Here is a 22,926-nt window from a genome sequence, read left to right as displayed (position 1 = left end):
GGATCTCACTATGTTGGCCAGGCTGGTCTTAAACTCCTGGACTCAAGTGATCCATCTACCTTGGCCTTCGAAAGTGTTGGGATTATAGGCCTGAGCCACTATGTCTGGCCCCCTAAAGTCTTTAAAGGCTATTTTCTCTCTTCCTTGGACTTAGAATCAATGTACTCTGAGATAATGCTCTTAAAATTCCTGAAGCCTTTTTGTCTAATTGGGAATGTCTAGGAAGCATGCCCTTCAATCTCACAGATGTTTCCTGAGCTGAAAAAAGCCCTTAAGATTATTATTGTTTATTTTTATTTTTATAGTGGCCAGGTCTCACTATGTTGCCCAGGCTGGTCTTGAACTCCTGTCCTCAAGTGGTTCTCCTGGCTTGGCCTCCCAAAGTGCTAGGATTACAGGTGTGAGCCACCATGCCTGGCCCCCCAAGGTTATTTTTTTATTTTTATTTTTTATTTTTTTGATATGGAGTCTTACTCTGTTGCCCAGGCTGGAGTGCTGTGGTGCAATCTCGGCTCACTGCAAGCTCTGGTTCCTGGGTTCACACCATTCTCCTGCCTCAGCCTCCCAAGAAGCTGGGATTACAGGTGCCCACCACCATGCCTGGCTAATTTTTTGTATTTTTTAGTAGAGATGGGGTTTCACCGTGTTAGCCAGGATGGTCTCAATTTCCTGACCTTGTGATCCACCCACCTCAGCCTCCCAAAGTGCTGGGATTACAGGTGTGAGCCACTGTGCCCGGCCTCCCCGAGGTTATTTTTACCCAGAGGCCATACTTTACTTAAAGTGTATTGAATTTAATCTTTGCTATTAGGTCATCTCCTGCTGTGAAAGTCTTTTTGTTGGGAGATACTAGAGGTTAGAAACAGGTTTATTTTTGACCTAGCAAGTCTTGACTTTTTAATATTCTAAGTGCTGCTTGAAAATTAAACAATTCCTTAGTTCAACTTTCTTGTATTTTGTCTTAGACAAATAGAAGACTCCACTTGGCAGTTTCAACACTCTGACTGGAAACTTCCCCAGCCAAACCCATGAGATACAAGATCATTAACTGCGCTTTCTAATCTTCATGAGATACCCTTTCTTTCCTTTCTTTTTTTTTGTTGAGATGTGTCTCACTATGTGACGCAGGCTGGCCTTGAACTCCTGGGCTCATATGATCCTTCTGCCTCAGCCTCCTGAGTAGCTGGGTCTATAGGTACACACCACATACTCACTAGTCTTTCTGTTTTTTACATTACCTTAGACAACAGTGCTGCCAAACTTGCTGCCACTATACGACAGGAGTCGCCTTTTATCCAACTGTATTAGTTTGCTAAGGGTGCCATAACAACCACAAACAGGGTGGTTTAAACAACAGAATCGGTGGCTTAGACTACAGAAATTTATCATCTCACAGTTCTGTTTTTTTGTGTGTTTGTTTGTTTGAGACAGAGTCTCACTCTGTCACCCAGGCTGGAGTGCAGTGGCTCAATCTCAGTTCACTGCAACCTCTGCCTGCCAGGTTCAAGCGATTCTTGTCCCAAGTAGCTGGGATTACAGGCACGTGCCACCATGCCCAGCTAATTTTTTGTATTTTAGTAGAGACAGGGTTTTGCCATCTTGGCCAGGCTGGTCTTGAACTCCTGGCCTCAAGTGACCCACCTGCCTCAGCCTCCCAAAGTGCTGGGATTATAGGCATGAGCCACTGCTTTTGGCAGCCTCACAGTTCTGGAGGCTAGACATCCAAGATCAAGGTGTTGGTTGGGTTGATCCTGCCTAAGAGCTGTGAACAATAATCTGTCCCACGTTTCTCTCCTAGATTCTCGTGGTTTGCTTGCTGGCAGCAATGTATGGCATTCTTTGGCTTGTAGATCCATCACTCTGATCTCTGGCTTCAGGCTGGCATGGTGTTCTTTCTGTGTACATGTTTGGGTCCAAAATTTGGACGCCAGTCATAATGGATTAGAACCTATTCTAATGACATCATTTTAAGTGAACTACCTCTGTAAAGACCCTATCTTCAAATATGATTACATTCTGGCTCGGTGCAGTGGCTCATGCCTGTAATCCCAGTGCTTGGGGAGGCTGAAGTGGGAGGATCCTTTGAGGCCAGAAGTTTAGACCAGTGTGGACAACATAGCAAGAACCCATCTCTACAAAAAAAGTAAAAAAATCAGCTGGGCATGGTGGTATGCACCTATAATCCTATCTACTTGGGAGGTGGAGGCAGGAGAATCACTTGAGCACAGGAGTTCAAGGTTACAGTGAGCTATGATTGCACCATTCTACCCCAGCCTAGGTGACAGAGTAAGACCCTGTCGCTAAAAAATCCCAAAAACAAGAGCAAATAAGATCACATTCTGAGGTACTGGGAGTTAGAATTTCAATATGAATTTTGGTGGGGACACAAGTCAACTCAAAGCACTGACCTTCAATAACAATTCCTTCACTGTCCTTCAAGACTTCACTTGAGGTCCTTTTGGCTTCCGCCCACCCCTGTCCAAAGCCAATGACACATGTTTTTCCTTTTGTTTTTGAGACGGAGTCTCGCTTTGTCACCCAGGCTGGAGTGCAGTGGTGTGATCTCCACTCACTGCAAGCTCTGCCTCCTGGGTTCACGCTATTCTCCTGCCTTGGCCTCCTGAGTAGCTGGGACTACAGGCGCCCGCCACCACATCTGGCTAATTTTTTGTATATTTAGTAGAGACGGGGTTTCACCATGTTAGCCAGGATGGTCTTGATCTCCTGACCTTGTGATCCACCTGCCTCAGCCTCCCAAAGTGCTGGGATTACAGGCCTGAGCCACCGCGCCTGGTCGACACATTTTTCATTGTTGCAGTATCTAACTTCACCAATTTCATTATCAGTTATGGGCTGATCAGGAAAGTGGCCACCACTATGGAATTAAGCTTTATTCTAAGAGTTGGGGCTGGGTGCGGTGGCTCAAGCCTGTAATCCCAGCACTTTGGGAGGCCGAGACGGGTGGATCATGAGGTCAGGAGATTGAGACCATCCTGGCTAACCCAGTGAAACCCCGTATCTACTAAAAAATACAAAAAACTAGCCAGGCGAGGTGGTGGGCGCCTGTAGTCCCAGCTACTTGGGAGGCTGAGGCAGGAGACTGGCGTGAACCTGGGACGTGGAGCTTGCAGTGAGCTGAGATCCGGCCACTGCACTCCAGCCTGGGCGACAGACTGAGACTCCGTCTCAAAAAAAAAAAAAAAAAAAAAAAAAAGAATTGGATACAATACAACTGCAGGAGAAGCTAGGGAAGAAAAGGTCTGAAAGGAGATGGCTGGACAATCAGAAAAGTCACTCAGCAGAGATCACAAAGGAAAGCTGACGAATGAGTCCATGGAAGGCTGTTCCCTCTGCATCCAGCAATGGGCCTGAAGTTTATGATAGGTCATCAGGGCTAGCAATCAGGAAGAAAACTTGGATTGCATTGAGGGAGAGTGAGGACAAACTAGAATCCACAGGACAAACTGGAACCCACGAAGACAAAATGGAACTCACAGCTATCTTTCACATTGATGAGCATGTGATATGTAGCATAAGCTAATGCCCTTACCACGGAACTACACATGTGCCTTGCCCCAAGGCTTGGAGACACTGAAATAGAAAATCTGGTGGAAGCTGAAAGAGCTGTGGGCTGGTTAATGCTCTGTACTAACAAAGTATATTAGCAGATCAGCAACAACTCTTTGATCTGCATAGCATGTGATATTTCCATCCACCTTCAGAACACAAGGGCTGCTGCTTCCAAATCTTACACAAATCTTACTTGATCCTTCTAAACTTACATGAAATGCTTTTGTGGACAATCCTATCCTGGAACCATATTGGGAAGGGACATTTGAGGAACCATATTGGGAAGGGACATTCAACTTACCTAATTGACACAGTACAAACACCAGTGACTGTCAGATACCATGATGCCGAAGCTATGTCTTATACACACTAGCCTCTCATTTAAACTTCATATCAGTCTTGCAAAATAGACCTCATCTGTAAAGACCTCATCTGTAAAGACCTCATCAAAAAATAAAAATTAAAAAAAGAGGCCAGGCACAGTGGCTCACGCCTGTAATCCCAGCACTTTGGGAGGCTGAGGTGGGTGGATCATGAGGTCAGGAGTTCAAGACCAGCTTGGCCAAGATGCTGAAACCCCATCTCTACTAAATATACAAAAATTAGCTGGGCGTGGCGGCACACGCCTGTAACCCCAGCTACTTCAGAGGCTGAGACAGGAGAATTGCTTAAACCCAGGTGCCAGAGGTTGCAGTGAGCCAAGATCAAGCCACTGCACTCCAGCCTGGGAGACAGAGCAAGACTTTGTCTCAAAAAAAAAAAAAAAAGAAAGTCTTGCAAAAGAAATATTAGCATTCCCATTTTACATATGAGGAAATGAAGCCTCATGTTTATTCATAGACGAGTCAGTGGGGAAGCCCGGATTCTTCCCAACATCTGTGGGGTAGCCATCTTCCAAGATGACCCCCATGATTCTTGCCCATTGGTACTCATACCCTTTTGTAGTTTCCCTCCCAAATCAAACAGATTTGACCTGAGCAATCAGTAGAACATTGCAGAAATGATGGTGAATGATTTTTGATGGTGGATCATAAAAGACATTGCAGCTTCCATCTTTCTCTTTCTTGAATCAATTGAAAGCCAGCTGATGTGTTGTAAGGATACTCAAGCAGCCTGAGGACAGGCCCATATAGAGAGGAACTGAGGCCTTCTGTAAACGACCCATCCACGTGAAGTAGATTTTCCAGCACCAGCATAGCCTTCAAATGACTACAGCCCTATATTTTACTGCAACCTCCTGAGATACTTCAAGCCAGAACTATAGAGCTAAGTGGCTTCTAAATTCCTGACTTACAGAAAATACGAAATAATGTTTATTATAGTTTTAAGTTGCTAAATTTGGGGTTAATTGGTTACACAGCATTAGATTAATATAATCTGTTAGATTCTGAAGCACAACTCTTTATTTTTCTTTCTTATTTTCAATTTTTTGTGGAGATGGAGTTTTGCTACCTTGCCCAGGCTGGTCTTAAACTCCTGGCCTCAAGCAATCCTCCCATCCCAGTCTCTCAAATTGTTGGGATTACAGGCAGGAGCCACTACACCCAGGAAAAGCACAGCGCTTTCTGTGACATTATGCTACTTTAAAATTTGTTTGGACAGGAAGGGCGTGGTAGCTCACGCCTGTAATCTCAGCACTTTGGGAAGCCAAGGCGGGCAGATCACTTGAGGCCAGGAATTTGAGACCAACCTGGCCAACATGGTGAAACCCAGTCTCCACTAAAAATAAAAGAAGTTAGCTGGGCGTGGTGGCTGGCACCTGTAATCCCAGGACTCAGGAGGCTGAAGCAGGAGAATCGCTTGAACCCAGGAGGTGAAGGTTGCAGTGAGCTGAGATCGTACCATTGCACTCCAGCCTGGGCAACAGAGTGAGACTCTGTCTCAAAACAAACAAACAAAAAACCAAAAAAAAAGAAAAAAATTCGTTTAGATTGTATGAATGAAGATTATGGGAGAAGTAGGACTTTGGAAGTCCACAATGTCCTGGTCTTGTCCTTAAAAAAAGGTTTTGAAATATGTTTGGTGCTTCCAGATACTGAGAGAGAAGGAGTGTCACATAGTGGTTAAACTGAACCTTGAGAATTAGGAGGTTTTTTCGTTTCTTTTTTCTTCTTCTTCTTCTTTTTTTTTTTTTTTGCCACTCAGGGTAAGCTGAGTTCGCATGAATAAATTAGAGGTTAAACCATGTGTTTTTGCTGACTGGCAGACTTGGGCTGGAAATGGGGAAGACAAATGATAGAAATTGGATTCTGGTAGGGCAAGAAAAGTCCTGACAAATGGTGATGAAATGGGGTGGAACCTTCAGGACAGTCACAGTGAGGGGCTGGCCACCCTTTTGCTCCCGCCCTTTCTTTCGTCAGTGGGGCCATCCTCTCCTCTTACCCACCAGTTCCGTTTTGATCTCAAACTCACTGAAGAAGCTCCTCTTTGTTCTGATCTTTCCAAATATCCCTTTCTTATGAAGATCTTTTCCTTTCTTAATAAGGCAAACATGTGCATTAAGGAACTTAAAAAAGCAAAACAAAATCAAACTTCATCTGAGAACCACCTCATTTAAAAAACTCTTGGTGTTTATTGTTCTCTCCAGTTGGTCTAGGATTGGAGAGAAGAGGTACTGAGCTTGGTGACTTAATCAGACCTTAGTTAACCGGCAATAGTTATTATCCTAGGATACTAGTACTGCAAGAACCTTCCAGAACATCTGGTGCAACCCTGCTCTTTTTATACAGGATAAATTTGAAGCCCAAAGAGATCAAGTGACCATTGTGAACAGATACTAATTCAACGGCTGCAATCGAATACTTTTTTTTGCTTGAGACGGAGTTTCACTCTTGTTGCCCAGGCTGGAGTGCAACGGCCCGATATTGGCTCACCGCAACCTCCGCCTACCGGGTTCAAGTGATTCTCCTGCCTCAGCCTCCCGAGTAGCTGGGATTACAGGCATGTGCCACCACGCCCAGCTAATTTTGTTTTAGTAGAGATGGGGTTTCACCATGTTGGCCAGCCTGATCTTGAACTCCTGACCTCAGGTGATCCGCCCACCTTGGCCTCCCAAAGTGCTGGGATTACAGGCGTGAGCCACCACGCCTGGCCAAATACGTTCTTTTAAATAGTCCATCTGTTCTGATTAGTAAAATGGGTGGAGTGATTTGGAGTTGGCGCAGATCTCCTATTTTGCAAGCACAGAAACACTACAGAGAGGCATTAACCAGGTCAAACCCTTCCTAAGATGTGAACTGAACAACAGTTAGGCGTTAGGAAGAAAATGCTGCCTGACCCTGACTTCTAAACTCCCCTTAAACCTCGTCTCTGTGTCCCTAGAACCCAAGATAGAGTATGCACGAATAAACTTTTGCGAAATGAACGAACAAACTTCCCTCGAGGTCCTTCCCTGTCTCCCCACCGCCCTCCCCGACTTGGGACTGCGCTATCATTTGAGTCCCTATCTGGGGACTTTTCGGGGTCTTCTTCGGCCTCCTCAGACAGTGACTGCGTTCCCAAGACAGGACCAGGGCTCCCTTTTTCACTGCGGGGCGCTGGGAAGAGGCGGGTAGGCTGCTCACCTAATCTCTCGGCTTTTTCCTCAAGACGGTGTCATTTGTGTAAGGTGTTGTACTCGAGCACCCAAAAAGGCCCGAACTGGTCTGGGAAACATTAGGGAGATGTGTTTATCGTCCTGGCTGACAAAGAAGGCCAGGCATTCCTGTCACCACGGGTGGCTTGACCCGCAGAACCCACGCTCCGGCTGCTGTGGGCGCGGCACCGGACCGGCGCCGGCAGCAGGGCGGGGTCTGGCGGGGGCGGGGCCTGGCGGGTCAGGTGACCGCGCGGCGGGCGGCGGACGCGGAGGCTGAGGGGCGTTCGAGGCGCGGAGGGGCTGGCTGGGCCCGAGGGGTTGGTGGGGCAGCAGGGCCGCGGCCATGGGGAGCTTGAAGGACGAGCTGCTCAAAGCTATCTGGCACGCCTTCACCGCACTCGACCAGGACCATAGCGGCAAGGTCTCCAAGTCCCAGCTCAAGGTGGGCGCCTCCTGATCCGGCCCCCGACCCGACCCTCCCCGGCGCGCTCTGTACTTCCCTTGGGTGGAAGCGGGACCTGGCGGCCTGTGACCACAGGGCGGGGCGGGCCGGAATGCGCCCGGTAGGCCCGCTTGGGGCGGAGTGGGTCTGAGACCGGGATTTGGTGTTTACTGCCTACCCCTTCCTTCGGGCCTTGCCCTTGGCTGGATGTGTTAGTTTCCGCGGGTCTCCCAGGGACTGGGAAAGGTGGAGGGCATAAGGCTGGGTTGAAGTCTGTGAGGGGCAAGTGTGGTTCCTTCTTGGCGTTGGAGAACGAGGGGCAGAAAGTGGATTCTGAGGCGTCAATGGGAAGCGAGCTTACACAACCTTCCCAGAATTTTCCTCTTACTCCAGGAGAGGAAGGGACTTGCCCAGGGTCGCTGGGCAGAACCTTCTGCAGCCCACAGCCTCACACCAGCACTGTCCTCTAAACGGCTAGCTGCCCCGGAGGCTCCCGGGCAGTCCGGAGACGGCAGAAATGCCCCGAAGCCCGGCCTCCAGCGTCTTCCTCCTTTGGGAGACTTTTTGACTTGAGAAGACCTCCCGCCCAGCGTCTTTAGGTTTGGAACTAGTGGACCGGGTGTGCTGTGTCCCACAGGGACCTTAGTTCCGGGTGAGGAGGGCTGATCTTTCTGGCACCCTGCAAAAGCGACTGCTTTTTCAGAGTCGTTATTGTGACTGCCAGAGACCCCAGAGTATAGGGTATAAATAAAGGGATGCTTGTAAATTGAGTAACCCCAAGCAGGGAAATTGGCACTCAGCCAGGAGAAATTGGCAGCTGCTTCAAAGTATAAAATATAGAAACAGACAAGAAGAGCTATTCATAGGCATTTAAAAATATACACATTTTAGATACGAATGTCCGGTTTTCTTAGCCCCTTCTGGGAATAAATTCTGAAGATTGGGTTTGTTTTGTATATTTTTGTACAGTAATCAGGTTCTTGTGAGTAGTGGCTTTTATGCCAGTAGGATTAGCATTCTCCTTGTCTTCCTTTTGCCTCTCCTCTCTTTTTCTCACTGATAGAATCATAGTCTGGAAGGGTCCATGGAGATCATCCACGTAATTTTTATTTTACTTTATTTTTAAAAATTAACATACAGTAAAATTGACTTTTGGTGTACAGTTCTATGAATTTCAACATATGTATAGATTCATATAACTGTCACCACAACCATGGCTTCCACAGTTCCATCATCCTAAAAAACTCCGTGATGTTGCCCTACTTCCATCTCAACTGTTGGCAGCCATTGATCTTTTCTAATTGCTATAGTTTTACCGTTTCCAAAGTGCCATGTAAATGGAGTCGTATAGTTTGTAACTGTTGAAACTGATTTCTTTTACCCAGCATAATGCCTTAGAGATTAATCCATTTTGTTGTGTGTACCAATAATTTTTTAAATTGCTAAGTAATATTCTGTTGCATGGATGTATGGTAGTTTTTAGCCATGCATCCTTGAGAATTTGTGTAATTTCCAGTTTAGGGGAGTTATGAGTAGGTCTACATTTTACTTTTATTTTTACTTTTAACTTACCTATGCCATTTTATTTAAAGTAAGTTTTTAATAAATAGATGTAGCTGTGTCTTTTTTTTTATTCTTTCTGACAATCTGTGTCTTTTAATTGGCATCTTTAGGCCATTTACATTTAATGTAATTATTGATATGGTTTGATTTAGGGCTACCATTTTATTATAATTTGATTTCTGTTTTTTTTTCCTCTACTTTTCTTCCATCTTTGGGATTATTTGAATATGCTTCAGTTTTTTTTTTTTTTCTCTTTTGGAGACACAGTCTGCCTCTGTTTCCCAGGCTGGAGTGCAGTGGTGCGATCTCAGCTCACTGCAACCTCTGCCTCCTAGGTTCCAGAGATTCTGGTGCCTCAGCCTACCAAGTAGCTGGGATTACAGGTGTGCGTCACCACGCCTAGCTAATTTTTATATTTTTAGTAGAAACGGGGTTTCACCATGTTAGCCAGGCTAGTCTTGAACTCCTGAGCTCAGGTGATCTGCCCTCCTTGGTTTCATAAAGTGCTGGGATTGCAAGTGTGACCGACTGTGCCTGGCCAATATTCCATTTTAATAGTGAGTTTTTTACTATATTTCTTCGTGTAGGTTTTTTTAGTACTTGCTCTAGGAGTTAGAATATCCATCCCTAACTTTTCATAGTGTACTTAGAGTTAATATTTTGCCACTTTAAGGAGAATGTAGAAAACTTATCACCATATAGGTCCCTTTACCCTCACTACTTTATGTTGTAATTGTCATATTTATTAATCTACATACATTGAAATCCCCATCAGAAAATATTAAATTTTTTGCTTTCAACCATCATTTCTCTTTTAAAGATCTTAGGAGAAGGAAAGTTTGTTCTTTTTTTCCAGATATTCCCAAATAACCTCTTAATTTTTTTTTTTTTTCCTGTGCGGGAGTCGCACTCTGTCACCCAGGCTAGAGTGCAGTGGTGGGATCTCAGCTCACTGCAACCTCTGCCTCCCGGGTTCAGGCGATTCTCCTGCCTCAGCCTCCCGAGTAGCTGGGACTACAGGCACATGCCACCAAGCCTGGCTAATTTTTGTATTTTTAGGAACGATGGGGTTTCACCATATTTGCCAGGCTGGTCTCAAACTCCTGACCTCGTGATCTGCCCGCTTTGGACCCCCAAAGTGCTGGGACTACAGGTGCCCACTGCCATGCCTAATTTTTTTTTTTTTGTATTTTAGTAGAGATGGGGTTTCACCATATTGCCCAGGCTGGTCTCGAACTCCTGAGCTCAGGCAGCCTGCCCAACTCGGCCTTCCAAAGTGCTGGGATTATAGGCGTGAGCCACCATGATGATATGTTTAGTGATTTGTCCAGAGTCACAGTTGTAAGTAGTAGCTAAATCTAGAACCAAGATTTTCACACGTGTGTGTGTGTGTCAGAGAGAGAGACAGGGTCTCGCTGTGTCACCCAGGCTGGAATGCCGTTGCGCTATCTCGGCTCAAGTGATCCTCCAGCCTCCACCTCCCAAGTAGCTGGGCTCACAGGCATAAGCCACTATGCTCAGTTCATTTTTGTATTTTTTTGTAGAGATAGGGTTTTGTCGTGTTGCCCAGGCTGGTGTTGAACTCCTGAGCTCAAAGATATCCACCCGCCTCGGCCTCCTAAAGTGCTAGGATTCAGATATGAGCCACCTTGTCCAGCCAACTCTTTATAATTCTTTTTTCTTTTTTTTTTTGAGACAAGGTCTTTTTGTTGCCCAGGCTGGAGTGTGGTGGCGTGATCATGGCTCAATGCAGCCTCAACCTCCTGGGCTCAAGCAGTCCTCCCACTTCAGACTGCCGAGTAGCTGGAACTACAGGCACAGGCCACTATGCCCAGCTAATGTTTGTACTTTTTGTAGAGATGGGGTTTCGCCATTTGCCCAGGCTGGTCTTGAATTCCTGAGCTCAGACGATCTGCCTGCCTTAGCCTCTCAAAATGCTGGGATTACGGGCACGGGCCACTGTACCCAGCCTGTTTTCACACTTTATTACTATTACTGTTTTATTTATTTTTTTGAGATGGAGTGTGGCTCTATCACCCGGGCTGGAATGCAGTGGTGTGATCTTGGCTCACTGCAACCTCCGCTTCCTCGGTTCAAGCGATTCTCCTGCCTCAGCCTCCCAAATAGCTGGGATTACAGGTGCCCACTACCACACCTGGCTAATTTTTGTATTTTTAGGAGAGATGGGGTTTCACCATGTTGACTGGGCTGATCTTGAACTACTGACCTCAGGTGATTCACCCGCCTCAGCCTCTCAAAAGTGTTGGGATTACAGGCGTGAGCCACCATGCTTGGCCTATTTTCACACTTCAAAGCCAATGGTTTCGTCATTTTCTTCTCTTCCAGTTGATGGCATAAATGAGATTTTTTTGGATTACTTTGATTATATTTTATTCACAATTGTCTTTATGGCTGCTTATAGGAAAAGCGTCTTGGCAGAAAGTGATAAATACCAGTTCATAGGTTTCACCCACAGTACGTTGATAGTGCAACTGCGCAGTTGTATTTTGTGTCTCTCTTGTCTGTGTGAGACTTTGGGATTGGTTCAGTTCTGTTCATCTTGCCAGTGTTTGTAGAATTGAAAATATGTAAACATTTTTATTTAGGTCTCCTTTTGTGTTTGACCCTAGTTCTGTGTTCTGTTGGCTGGGAGTAGAGTTTTTGCCTTTATTTGTTGATTGATTCATTCATTCATACAGTAACCTTCTGTAAGTCTACTATGTGTAAGGTACCATGCTCATTTAATAATAAGGTTAGTATTTTTAGGCTCTTAAGATTATCTCCTTGGAGGAAATGTCAAATAATTGATTTATTAAGCAGCAGACTAATAATTATATATCCAAAATGATGGTTAAAATGTATTGCTTTGGAAAGCTATGTGGGTATTCTAAAAAATATTTTTGATACTTGCCTTTTTGAGTTATCTTCACAACTTTTGAGACAGAGAATGGATATATTCACAAGATAAGGGATATGGTGGTGAAAGGCAGAGAAAAAAGAAATATGAATCTTTGCCTTCAAAGAGTTTAAATTTTGGTAGGTAAATTAAAAGACTAAACGACCATTAAAGAAGGCACTCTCTCTCTCCCCAGATGGAGACTGTATTACTCAGACAATTACTGATCCTTAAAAAACATAAAGTCTGGTGGTAAAGAAAAGAAACGGAAATATTGGGTAGAAGATACTGAGTGTGACAGAAGATATGGGGCCATGAGATTTTAAAGGAAGAGGTGATTTCTTCTCACTGGTGTGATTGCTTTATGAAAAAAGCTTCTTTGAAATGAACTCTGAAGGAAGTTAGGATGTGATTATGTAGGAATGGGGGAAGATTAAGCCCGTTCTATTAATTAATTACTTAGTTTTTTGAGACGGAGTCTTGCTCTGTTGACCAGGGTAGAGTACAGTGGCAACCTCCATCTCCCTGGTTCAAGCGATTCTTCTGCTTCAGCTTCCCGAGTAGCTTGGACTACAGGTGTGCACCACCATGTCTAGCTAATTTTTGTATTTTTAGTGGAGACAGAGTTTCACCATGTTGGCCAGGCTGGTCTCAAACTCCTGACCTCAAGTGATCCACCTGCCTCGGTCTCCCAAAGTGCTGGGATTACAGGCATGAGTGACCACGCCTGGCCTAATTTATTTATTTAATGGATATTTATTGATTGCTGTTATCCCTAGGGGACACTGAACTACTGCAAGAGACGGGAATGAATCAGGTATTTAAGGGGACTTCTGTGTAACTTATTTTGATTGTAGTTAGAACATACACATGTGTGTTCCTATGTGTGTATGAGAGAGAATTATTGCTGGTGATAAAGCTATAGAAATAGATTGGGGTTAATGCATAGAAAGCTTTGATTGCCAGACAAATTAGGTAGATGCCAGGGGCCCCCCAGGTTTTCAGAGGATGAGGAGTTGTGATCAGAATTGCACTTTAGAAAGTTACTTGCCAGGCGCGGTGGCTCACACCTGTAATCCCAGCACTTTTGGAGGCTGAGGTGAGTGGATCACCTGAGGTCAGGAGTTTCAAGACCAGTGTGGCCAATGTGGCGAAACCCTGTCTCTACTAAAAATATAAAAATTAGCTGGGTGTGGTGGCACACACCTGTAGTCCCAGCTACTTGGGAGCTGAGGCAGGAGAATCGCTTGAACCTGGGAGGCAGAGGTTGCAGTGAGCCGATATTGCACCACTGTACTCCAGCTTGGGTGACATAGCAGAAGTGCTGGCTAGAGTGAATTGGGAAGATAAGAGAAACCATTGCAATAGCCCCGATAAGAGGTAATAGGGACTAGAGACAGTGAAGGTGGACAAGAGGGAAATGGTGGGTCAAGGTATGAGCCTTGACCCATGATCCCATGATTGGGTGGGAGGAGGACGGGAAAGGACAGATTCAGAAATGTCTCAAATGTCAACTGCAGTTGACCAAATATATAGTAGTGGTTTTTATTTTTTTTAATAATGGTTTTTAATAGAAGTGGGTTTTAATAGAAATGGAAAAGCCATGAGAAGGAGCTGTTTATGCAATGATACAGTTTTGAACATGAAAACTTTTGTTTGTTTATTTGTTTTTTTGAGGTCCTTGATGGGTGTATGTTCAGCTGGAGATGATACTCCTGGGAAGTGTGGGGTTGTCAGTAAGGAATTTGGTAGTTGAAGCTTGGAAAAAGAGGAGAAGAGAACCATCGACAGTCTTGGGGAATGGCTATAGTAGATGGTGAGAGGAACAAGAAAACCAGAGGACCAGAAATCAGAGAACCCCTTTGGGGCAATGTTGGAGCTGAGGAAGAAGAGTTTTAAGGAAAACATGGTCTCATACCTTTGAAAGTTAATTTTGTTTTGTATATATATACACATATATATATAGGAGACTGTAAAGTAATCAGGTTGGTTCTTCCTTTCCATGTGTCATAAACTTCATATTTCTTCTCTAAAGAGAAGTTATGAAAAGCTTGGAATATTGACATCATCTTTGGAATAAATATATTTTTTACTTATTTTAAAATTATTTATTTATTTTGAGACAGGGTAACACTCTGTCACTCAGGCTGGAGTGCAGTGGCATGATCATAGCTCACCATACCCATGACCTCCATGCTGAAGCGATCCTCCCACCTCAGCCTCCTGAGTAGCTGGGATTACAGGTGTATGCCACCACACCTGGCAAATTTTTTTGTTTGTTTGTTTTGTTTTTTGTAGAGACAGGGTCTCACTTTGCTGCTTAGACTGGTCTTAAACTCCTGGGCTTGAGCAATCCGTCCATCCACCTATAAGTGTTAGGGTTACAGATATGAGCCCCCACATCCAGCCTGTATTTTTCATTTTTAAGAAGATTACTTTGTAGAATGGTATTCATTGAAATAAATGTGCTTGAGTCAATGCTATAATTGGTAAATATTGGCCTTGAGGGCCTCCAGTGTAGTACAGACAAAGCTTATTTATATACTGAATTTTTAACAAATAGCATATTATTAAGTAAAAGAAAAATTATCCAAATAAAATTTGAAGCAAAATCTGTAGAAAAATTAACAATGTAATTAGATATCATTTTAATATTATGTCAGTGGAAACAACACGCAAACTGTTTTTTTCTCTGCTCTCACACCACAATAACAATCAACACAGAAGATTTCTGGTGACCAAATGTGTGGAGGTTTCTCCCCACACACCAAGTAAGCAATCAGTTCTGCAGTGGACACCAGTTGGGTATCCTCCAGTTCAATTCCAACACTATCTAGCTGGAGACAGTGTCAGATACCACAGAGTGTCAGATCCCACAGATTGAGGGCTCAGTCCCACAAGACTGTCCCCTTCCTTCCTACCAGTTGCAAATCTGGGCTTCTGGAACTTCTGATGGACCAGCTTCGAGTTGGGGTCTTCGTGACCCTGTCTTTGGGTTCAGTTACTTTGCTAGAGTGGCTCATAGAACTCAGGGCGACATGTTTATTGATTTATTACAGAAGATATTTTAAAGGATACAAATAGACAGATGAAGAGAGACACAGGGTGAGGAACCTCTCATGGAGTTTGGGTGCACTGCCCTCCTGGTACATGAATGAGTTCTCATTAACCTTCCTTTAAGTCTCCACATGTTCAGCTCTCTGGGAGCTCCTCAGACCCTGTCCTCTTGGGTCTCTTATGGAGACTTTATTGGATAGTCGTGATTAAAGTACAGACAACCATGTAGGAATGTGATTAGACAAAAAGGGTATGATCTAATATTAATAGACTGAGTGGGAAAGTCCAGCAAGGATTGTCTGTTCAAATTCTTCTTGGTCTGTCTGTGCAGCCTTCCTTCCACAAGGGTGTGGGGGAGGACCCCTTCTGAAATGAAGGTCTTGTGGCCTACAATTAGACAAGGAAGGTCAGAGAATTTCTTTATGACCAGCTCCAAGATAGAAGGATTGGGGGAGATGAGATTATATTTTTAGTTTCTACGGCCTGCCTTGGGGAGAAAAAGGAGCAGGCGAAGAAAGGACAGAAGGTTAGAGAGAGAGAGAGATCTATTTTTTTTTCCTTCCTTCCTTCCTTCCTTCCTTCCTTCCTTCCTTCCTTCCTTCCTTCCTTCCTTCCTTCCTTCCTCCCTTCCTCCCTTCCTCCCTTCCTCCCTTCCTCCCTTCCTCCCTTCCTCCCTTCCTTCCTGCGATTCTCCTACCTCAGCCTCCCAAGTAGCTGGGATTACAGGTGTACACCACCATATCCAGCTAAGTTTTGTATTTTTTAGTAGAGACCGAGTTTCACCACATTGGCCAGGCTGGTCTCAAACTCCTGACCTCAAGTGATCCGCCCGCCTTGGCCTCCCAAAGTGCTGGGTTTCAGGTGTGAGCCACCATGCCCGGCTGAGATTCTGTTTTCTGAGACCTGCTTCTGAGGCCTAAAGTACCCCAACATTATAACAAGGGCTATGGCATTATGAGCCAGGGACCATGGATGAAAACCTATGTATATTTCTCTCTATATATCTCTTGTCTCATAATATCACATGTTGCAAACATAGACTTTTGTCAGACTTATCAATAAAATTGAACTATAGAACACAGATTTAAACCCTTGGGAAGCTGGGTGCAGTGGCTCATGACTATAATCCCAGAACTTCGGGAAGCTGAGGCAGGAGGATTACTTGAAGCCAGGAGTTTGGAAACCACCTGGAAAATATAGTGAGACTTTGTCTCTACAAAAAATTAAAAAATTAGCTGGACATGGTGGTGGGCACTTGTGGTCCCAGCTACTTGGGAAGAGGAGGTTTCAGTGAGCTGAGATAGTGCCACTATATTGCAGCCTGGGTGACAGAGCAAGACTTTGTCTCAAAAATAAATAAATAGGTCAGGCGCGGTGGCTCACACCTGTAATCCCAGCACTTTGGGAGGCCGAGGTGGGCAGGTCATGAGGTCAGGAGATCGAGACCATCTTGGCTAACACGGTGAAACCCCGTCTATACCAAAAATAAAAAAAAGAAATTAGCTGGGTGTTGTGGCGGGCGCATGTAGTCCTAGCTACTCAGGAGGCTGAGGCAGGAGAATGGCATGAACCCGGGAGGCGGAGCTTGCAGTGAGCCGAGATACTGCCACTGCACTCCAGCCTGGGTGACAGAGCAAGATTCCGTCTCAAAAAAAAAAAAAATTTGAAATAAAAAAAATAGAAGCCACTCCTAGTCCGGGTGTAGTGGCTCATGCCTGTAATACTAGCACTTTTGGAGGTTGAGGCGAGTGGATCACTTGAGCCCAGGAGTTTGAGATCAGCCTGTGCAACATAGTAAGACCCTATCTCTACAATAAACTAATAGAGTTAGAGAGGTATGGTGGCACATGCCTGTAGTCCAAGCTCCTTCTGTAGCTGAGACAGGAGATGGCCTGAGCTCAGGAGATGGAGGCTGGAGTGAGCTCTGATCCTGCCACTGCACTCCAGCCTGGAAAACAGAGTGAGACTCTGTATCCAAAGAAAAAGAAAGAAAGAAACAGAGAGAGAGAGAGAGAGAGAGAGAGAGAGAGAGAGAGAGAGAGAGAGAGAGACAGGGAGGGAGGGAGAAGAGGGAGGAGGGAGGGAGGGAAAGGGAGAAAGAAAGACCTCTTATGACTTACATAAACTACAATAGAAACAGATGTTTGCTGGTTGTCTAGTCACAGTAATGTTTTCTTGTTAAAACAACTTTTATATTTTATATATTTTACATATATTTATAGCCATAAATAAGGTCATTGCAGGTCAGTAGGTTTTCTCAAATCTTTAAGCCCTCCTCCACACACCACCCTCCTCCCCAAAAAGGAAACCACTTCTGTCTGCTTCCCTTTACTTACCTTGATTTTTTTTCTCCTTCCTTCTCCCACATTCCCTGTAATCTCATTGGGTATCTTCCTGGCAATCTGTGCACCTTCTACAGGGGAGCTCTGTCTCTCTGGCTCCAGTTGTAAGTTTTCTGGCTTAGTTGTAAGCCAGTCTGGCTCCAGTTGTAAGTTTCTGGAGTTGAGGGTACGCAGGCCTTCTTCCCTACACTCATCCTGTGCAGGCACCGTCATAGAAGTCATCAGCTCTGTTAACTTAATTTGCAATTGGATTGTTAAAAGACAACTGATTGTCATGTTGATTTGGTATTACTTTGTTTTTCAGGCGGAACTACCGAGCAACACTAAGTGATTGTTTTGAGCTTTTTCTTAAGCAAAGATTTACTTGCTTTTCAGCAGCTGAAGTAGATAGCAATAAGCTAATAGTGGGGAAACAGTATTCCAGAAACACATTTTCTACTTGCTTTTAAACTTGTATTCATGAATAGTCCTTTCTTAGAACAAACCGTGTAGTTTAAGACTATATTATTTGTTTTGATTGCAATTTTAGTATATTCTGTGATAACTGATGGGAGACTGAAAACTGTATTGAGAGAGAAGGAAACTTTTCTTTATATCTATAGGAAGGTGCATATAGGTAGCTGAGTAAATGTAGTTTAATTGAATGTTAGACTTTTTTTTCCACCATTGTTTCCCCTTGGTTTGGTTTTGGTGCTCTTCTTTTGTTTGTACAGGCTGTCCCTTGGTATCCGTGGGGGATTGGTTCCAGGACTCCCTGCAGATACCAAAATCCTAGGACGCTGAAGACTCTTATATAAAATGGCATAGTATTTGCATATAACCTAATCTTTCTTTATATTTTTAATTATCTCTAGATTAATTATAATACCTAATGCAATATAAATGCTATGTAAATAGTTGTTAAGTTACATTGTTTATGGAATAATAACAGGAAGAAAAGTTTGCCCATGTTAAGTACAGATGCAGTTTTTAAGGGGAATGTTTTCAGTCCACACTTGCTTGAATCCACAGATACAGAACCCAGGAATACGGAGGGCCAACTGTATTTCTTCTTCTTCTTCTTCTTTTTTTTAATGAGAGCTATTCGTATATGAATTCTATACTCTCTGATAATAATAAACCTTTTTAATGTGGCACCTGAAACAGAGATTGTTACTTTTAAATTATGGTATAAATTTTCAGAAGTCATAATGGAAATAGGAATAGGGCATCTTATTTGAAGTAGAAGCAATAATTGTTTCTCCTCTACTGGTGCTAAAAATTTTTTAAAAACTTTTTAAGAAATTTCAGTGGTCTTGCTGAAAGATGCTAAATCTCCAATGTTACTTAGAAATACAGTACATGTAATTCTAATAAAATAAGAGGTTATTATTTAAACAGGTATATTAAAAAGAAACTTTTTGAATATCTCATATAGACACATATAAAAGTTATAAAATTCTAAAGGGTATTTACAAAAGTGAAAAGTAAGTTTTCCTTAACCCTTGGCCCACATTAGTCCCCTGTTCTGGAGGTAACCATTATTTCTAACTTCTTCTGTTCTGAGATCAAAATGAAGCTTAAAATTAATATCCTTATTTAGTAAATGTTTTCCTCTTAAATATAGCAGAATCTAGTGATATTTTTTGCAACCTCTGTTATAGCTTTACTTTGCAATTATGGTTGCAGGGTGAATTACATGTCAGTGCTGGAAATGTCTCGAAATGAACTCATTGGCTGTGAATTTTTATCCTGTTGTTTTTAGAAATAGAGCTTTTAAAAAATTTGTTGTAGCTTTTTGAAATAAAAGAATTTACAACTCTGGTATAGATCTAAATGAAAAAATTTTGACGAACAACATGGGTAGTTTAAATCTTTATTATTTTCTCAGTGATAGATTTTCAACTAAAATCTCTTTTTTAGTTTTTTTTTAATATTTTGCCTCACAGTTGGTTTAGATATCTTATGAATCATACCATATTTTCTGTTCCCATGTCGACATTTAGCCTCAAAAAATTTTAACCTTGCTAGTTACAAAGGTAATTCAGCCAGGCCATTGGTAAGTTGAAAATATAAAGGAAGCAAATTATGAGACAGGGTTTTTATTTGTGGAACACAATATACAAATGTAGTTAATTCTTTTGTGAACTTGGCATGTATAGTATTCCCTCCCTAATCTTTTGTATTATGTTTCTGTTAATCTCTATGGTAAAAGGTTCTCTTGAGGAACAACAACAATCAATTTTTAAAATGGGGTTGGGGATCAGAGTCTTGAGTGAGCCTATTAAAGTGCTGGGATTACAGGCGTGAGCCACTGCACCCAGCCTAAAGTCTTTGTAAATATTTTTTGTGTAGATATCACCAAAATAAAATAGTAAAGACGACTCTCTAAATAAAGAGAAAATTAGACATTTAGAAATCTTAAAATAGGATAATGAATGTTGGATTATTTCTGGTTTCTATTCCTTACTTGTTAGAAACTTTTCAGTGAGATAACTTGGACATTTTTGTGGTTTTTTTTTTTTTTTGAAATACATGTACTTTTATTGAAAATAGCATGTAAACGGTGAGGTGCTTTTTTTTTTTGGTATTTGACCTTCAATCTTAATATTAAGTCAGTACATTTCTGATCTTATGACTCAGAGTTCTAAACCTCTCTGATCCCCATTTTGTATTTCCTTTGGGGTCTCATCACGGTCCCAGAGGTACATAGTAACAAAGCTAGAGACTGAAGAGGCTTTGGGCAACCTTCTCCCATGTACTCAGCATGCCATCACTCAATAGATATTTCTCATTCTTTCCCACCATGAGGGTTATAGAGCCTTAGTCCCGTCAGTGGTGATTATTGATTATTAGCACATTAGCACTCTCACTCGCTTCCTTAGTCCCTTTTAGGCATGTCCTTGTTCCCCTCCCACAACGCAAGCCTAAGGTAGATCCTTGTCTCAGCTTCCTTTTTCTTCCCCAAGGCTGCATTTCATAAAACTATTTTTCCTGCTCTACCTTCTGCTTTATTTCCTTCTTCTCATCCCACCTTCGTGTTCCTTTTTTTAAACTCAAAATCTGTGTCAAAAACTGTAGTTTTCAGCAGTTGAGGGAGAGATATTTAAATGGAAATCTGTATGTATACTTGAATTTCATATAAGGAGATCTTGCGGTTAAGGAGAGATTTCTGCAATATTAGAAAAACTAATTTTTTGATCTTAAGACTCTTCTGTTTTCTATACCTTTTGCTTCTCCCTATACCTGTAAAGGAATAATTAGCTTTACAACATTTGATTTGAAGGAGGAGAATGGTATTATGTGGGTATGGTGTATCAGCTGGAAGTGACATTAGTTAGGATGAAAGTTGTTCTGGTCATATGGACAGTGTTGGAAGGTATTACATTCCACTGGATAGACAGCTGTGGGAGGATGGGGCACTGTCTGCCTTGGCAGGCAGCACATACCCATCCATTCTTTCAGTTCCTAGGATAATGGATACTCAGCTAGCTGGCTGTTACCCTGAAATTTAGCCTTCTAACTGAACCTTGTAGCTTGATGAGCAACTGACTCCAGTCTCAGTGATCGTCTTCAGTGATGATTTGAGAAACACTGTTAGGTAATAGGACACCAGACGATTAGTAGATCAGACTACATTGGAATTCTGAGGTCCTTTACCTGCGTGACTTTGGGAAGCTTACTTTGCTTTTTATTGTTTTTATTTTTATTTATTTATTTTTGAGATGGAGTCTTGCTCTGTTGCCCAGGCTGGAGTGCAGTGGCGCGATCTTGGCTCACTGAAAGCTCTGCCTCCCAGGTTCACGCCATTCTTCTGCCTCAGCCTCCCGAGTGGCTGGGACGTAGGTGGCTGCCACCACGCACGGCTAATTTTTTTGTATTTTTAGTAGAGACGGGGTTTCACCATGTTAGCCAGGATGGTCTTGATCTCCTGACCTCGTGATCTGCCCTCCTTGGCCTCCCAAAGTGCTGGGATTACAGGTGTGCGCCACTGCACCTGGCCTGCTTTTTATATTTTAAGATTATAATAGAGCTCACAACCTTTATATGTGACAGCAGAAATTCTGTCTTATTTTCTACCAAACACTGATGTTGAAGAAAATTAATGTATAAAACATTATATGAGTTTGAAGGTTTCAGTCTACTGAACACTTTTTGTTAGGCACCCTGGGGAAGAAAAAAACATGCAGCCTTGTCCCTTATGTTCAGGATTGTGTGATGTAGTCAAGAAGACAATACATGAAATGACCACAATGATGCAATATATAAGCAAGTTCTAGAAAGTGTAGAAGATGACCCCTGTAAGCTGTGTCATCCAGTGTTAGCCAATAGCCACGTTTGGCTGTTGATTGCTTGACAAGTCGTGAGCCTGAGTTGAAATGTACTTTAAGTATAAAATATGCATTGGATTTCAAAGACTTAGTACCAGAACAAGAGTAACATCTCGTTATTTATTTATTTATTTGAGATGGAGTTTTGCTGTTGTTGCCCAGGCTGGAGTACAATGGCACGATCTTGGATCACTTCAACCTCCGCCTCCTGAGTCCAAGTGATTGTCCTGCCTCAGCCTCCAGAATAACTGGGATTACACGTGCCCGCCACCTTGCCTGGATAATTTTTGTGTTTTCAGTAGAGACAGGGTTTCACCATGTTGGCCAGGCTGGTCTCGAACCCTGACCTCAGGTGATCCACCCGTCTTGGCCTCCCAAAGTGCTGGGATTGCAGGCATGATTTTTAAAAATACTGATTACATGTTTAAATTACAATATTTTGGATATAGTATTTAAGTTAATATTGCCTATTCCCTTTTACTTTTTTTTAAATGTGGCTTTAAACATTCTAAACTTCATATGTGGTTTGCAGTATATTTCCATTGGCCAGAACTGCTGTAGAAGTTCAGGGCAAATAGTGAAAAGGATATAGACAGTTGCAGACAGTTTCATGAAGGAGATAGAACTTCAGCTATTTCTTGAGGGAATGGTGAATGTTGAGGGTGATCTGGCTGTGACATCTGTCACCCCATTGATCACCAGGGTTGATTTCACTGATCTGACTGGCTAGGTGGTTGTCCCCTTCCTCCCTCACCACTCCATGTGCATCCCTCCCAGTGCTGTGTGCTCAAAGAGAATGACCATCCTCGATAGAGGAGGACCGGTCTTTGGTCAAGGGTATATGAGTAGCCGTGCTCCCCTGCTAAAACCTCCAGACAAGCTCTCAAGGTCTTGAGAGAATGGAGCAAATCTTGTCCAGTATAATTGCAGAAAGGTGACAAATATGGTGGTAGCACTGTAAATTAAGAGCAAGAGCCTCAACTTGGAGTATTTGAGCAGAAAGGAAATACTGTGAGTGGAGTGGAAGGTTTGTTTTGATGCATAATGGAGAATTAGGATTTAAAGAGAGATGGGGCTACATTTTAGATGTCATTGAATGTTTTTGCACAGAATAGATAGCTAATGTATGTTTATTGAGTGACAGTCTGTTAGAATTAGTTCAGAATTGA

The 22,926-nt window shown here is 43.0% G+C and overlaps 1 protein-coding gene and 1 long non-coding RNA gene across 12 annotated transcripts in view; one reads left to right on the top strand and one right to left on the bottom strand.

Moving 5' to 3' along the window:
- The first annotated feature begins 7,387 nt into the window (after positions 1-7,387).
- The window catches only part of SWAP70 (switching B cell complex subunit SWAP70), an 83,690-nt gene continuing 68,151 nt past the window's right edge, over positions 7,388-22,926 (top strand). For all 11 annotated transcript variants that reach the window (XR_013403195.1, XR_013403196.1, XM_077960553.1 and 8 more), the window contains 1 exon segment: positions 7,388-7,589. Coding sequence is in view for 7 of the 11 variants with exons in the window: in XM_077960553.1 (XP_077816679.1) it covers positions 7,491-7,589 (99 nt within the window). In the remaining 4 variants the exon portion in view is untranslated.
- Positions 8,479-17,104, bottom strand: LOC144334310 (uncharacterized). Its single transcript, XR_013404025.1, has 2 exons — positions 16,716-17,104; positions 8,479-9,420 (listed from the first exon to the last, which is right to left on the bottom strand). It is a non-coding gene; the product is annotated as an uncharacterized LOC144334310 (long non-coding RNA).

Source organism: Macaca mulatta, chromosome 14 (genome assembly GCF_049350105.2).
Source record: "Macaca mulatta isolate MMU2019108-1 chromosome 14, T2T-MMU8v2.0, whole genome shotgun sequence".
In the NCBI taxonomy this organism is placed as follows: domain Eukaryota; kingdom Metazoa; phylum Chordata; class Mammalia; order Primates; family Cercopithecidae; genus Macaca; species Macaca mulatta.
Note: the sequence above shows the minus strand (reverse complement) of the source record. Positions and strands in the feature narration are given on the sequence as shown.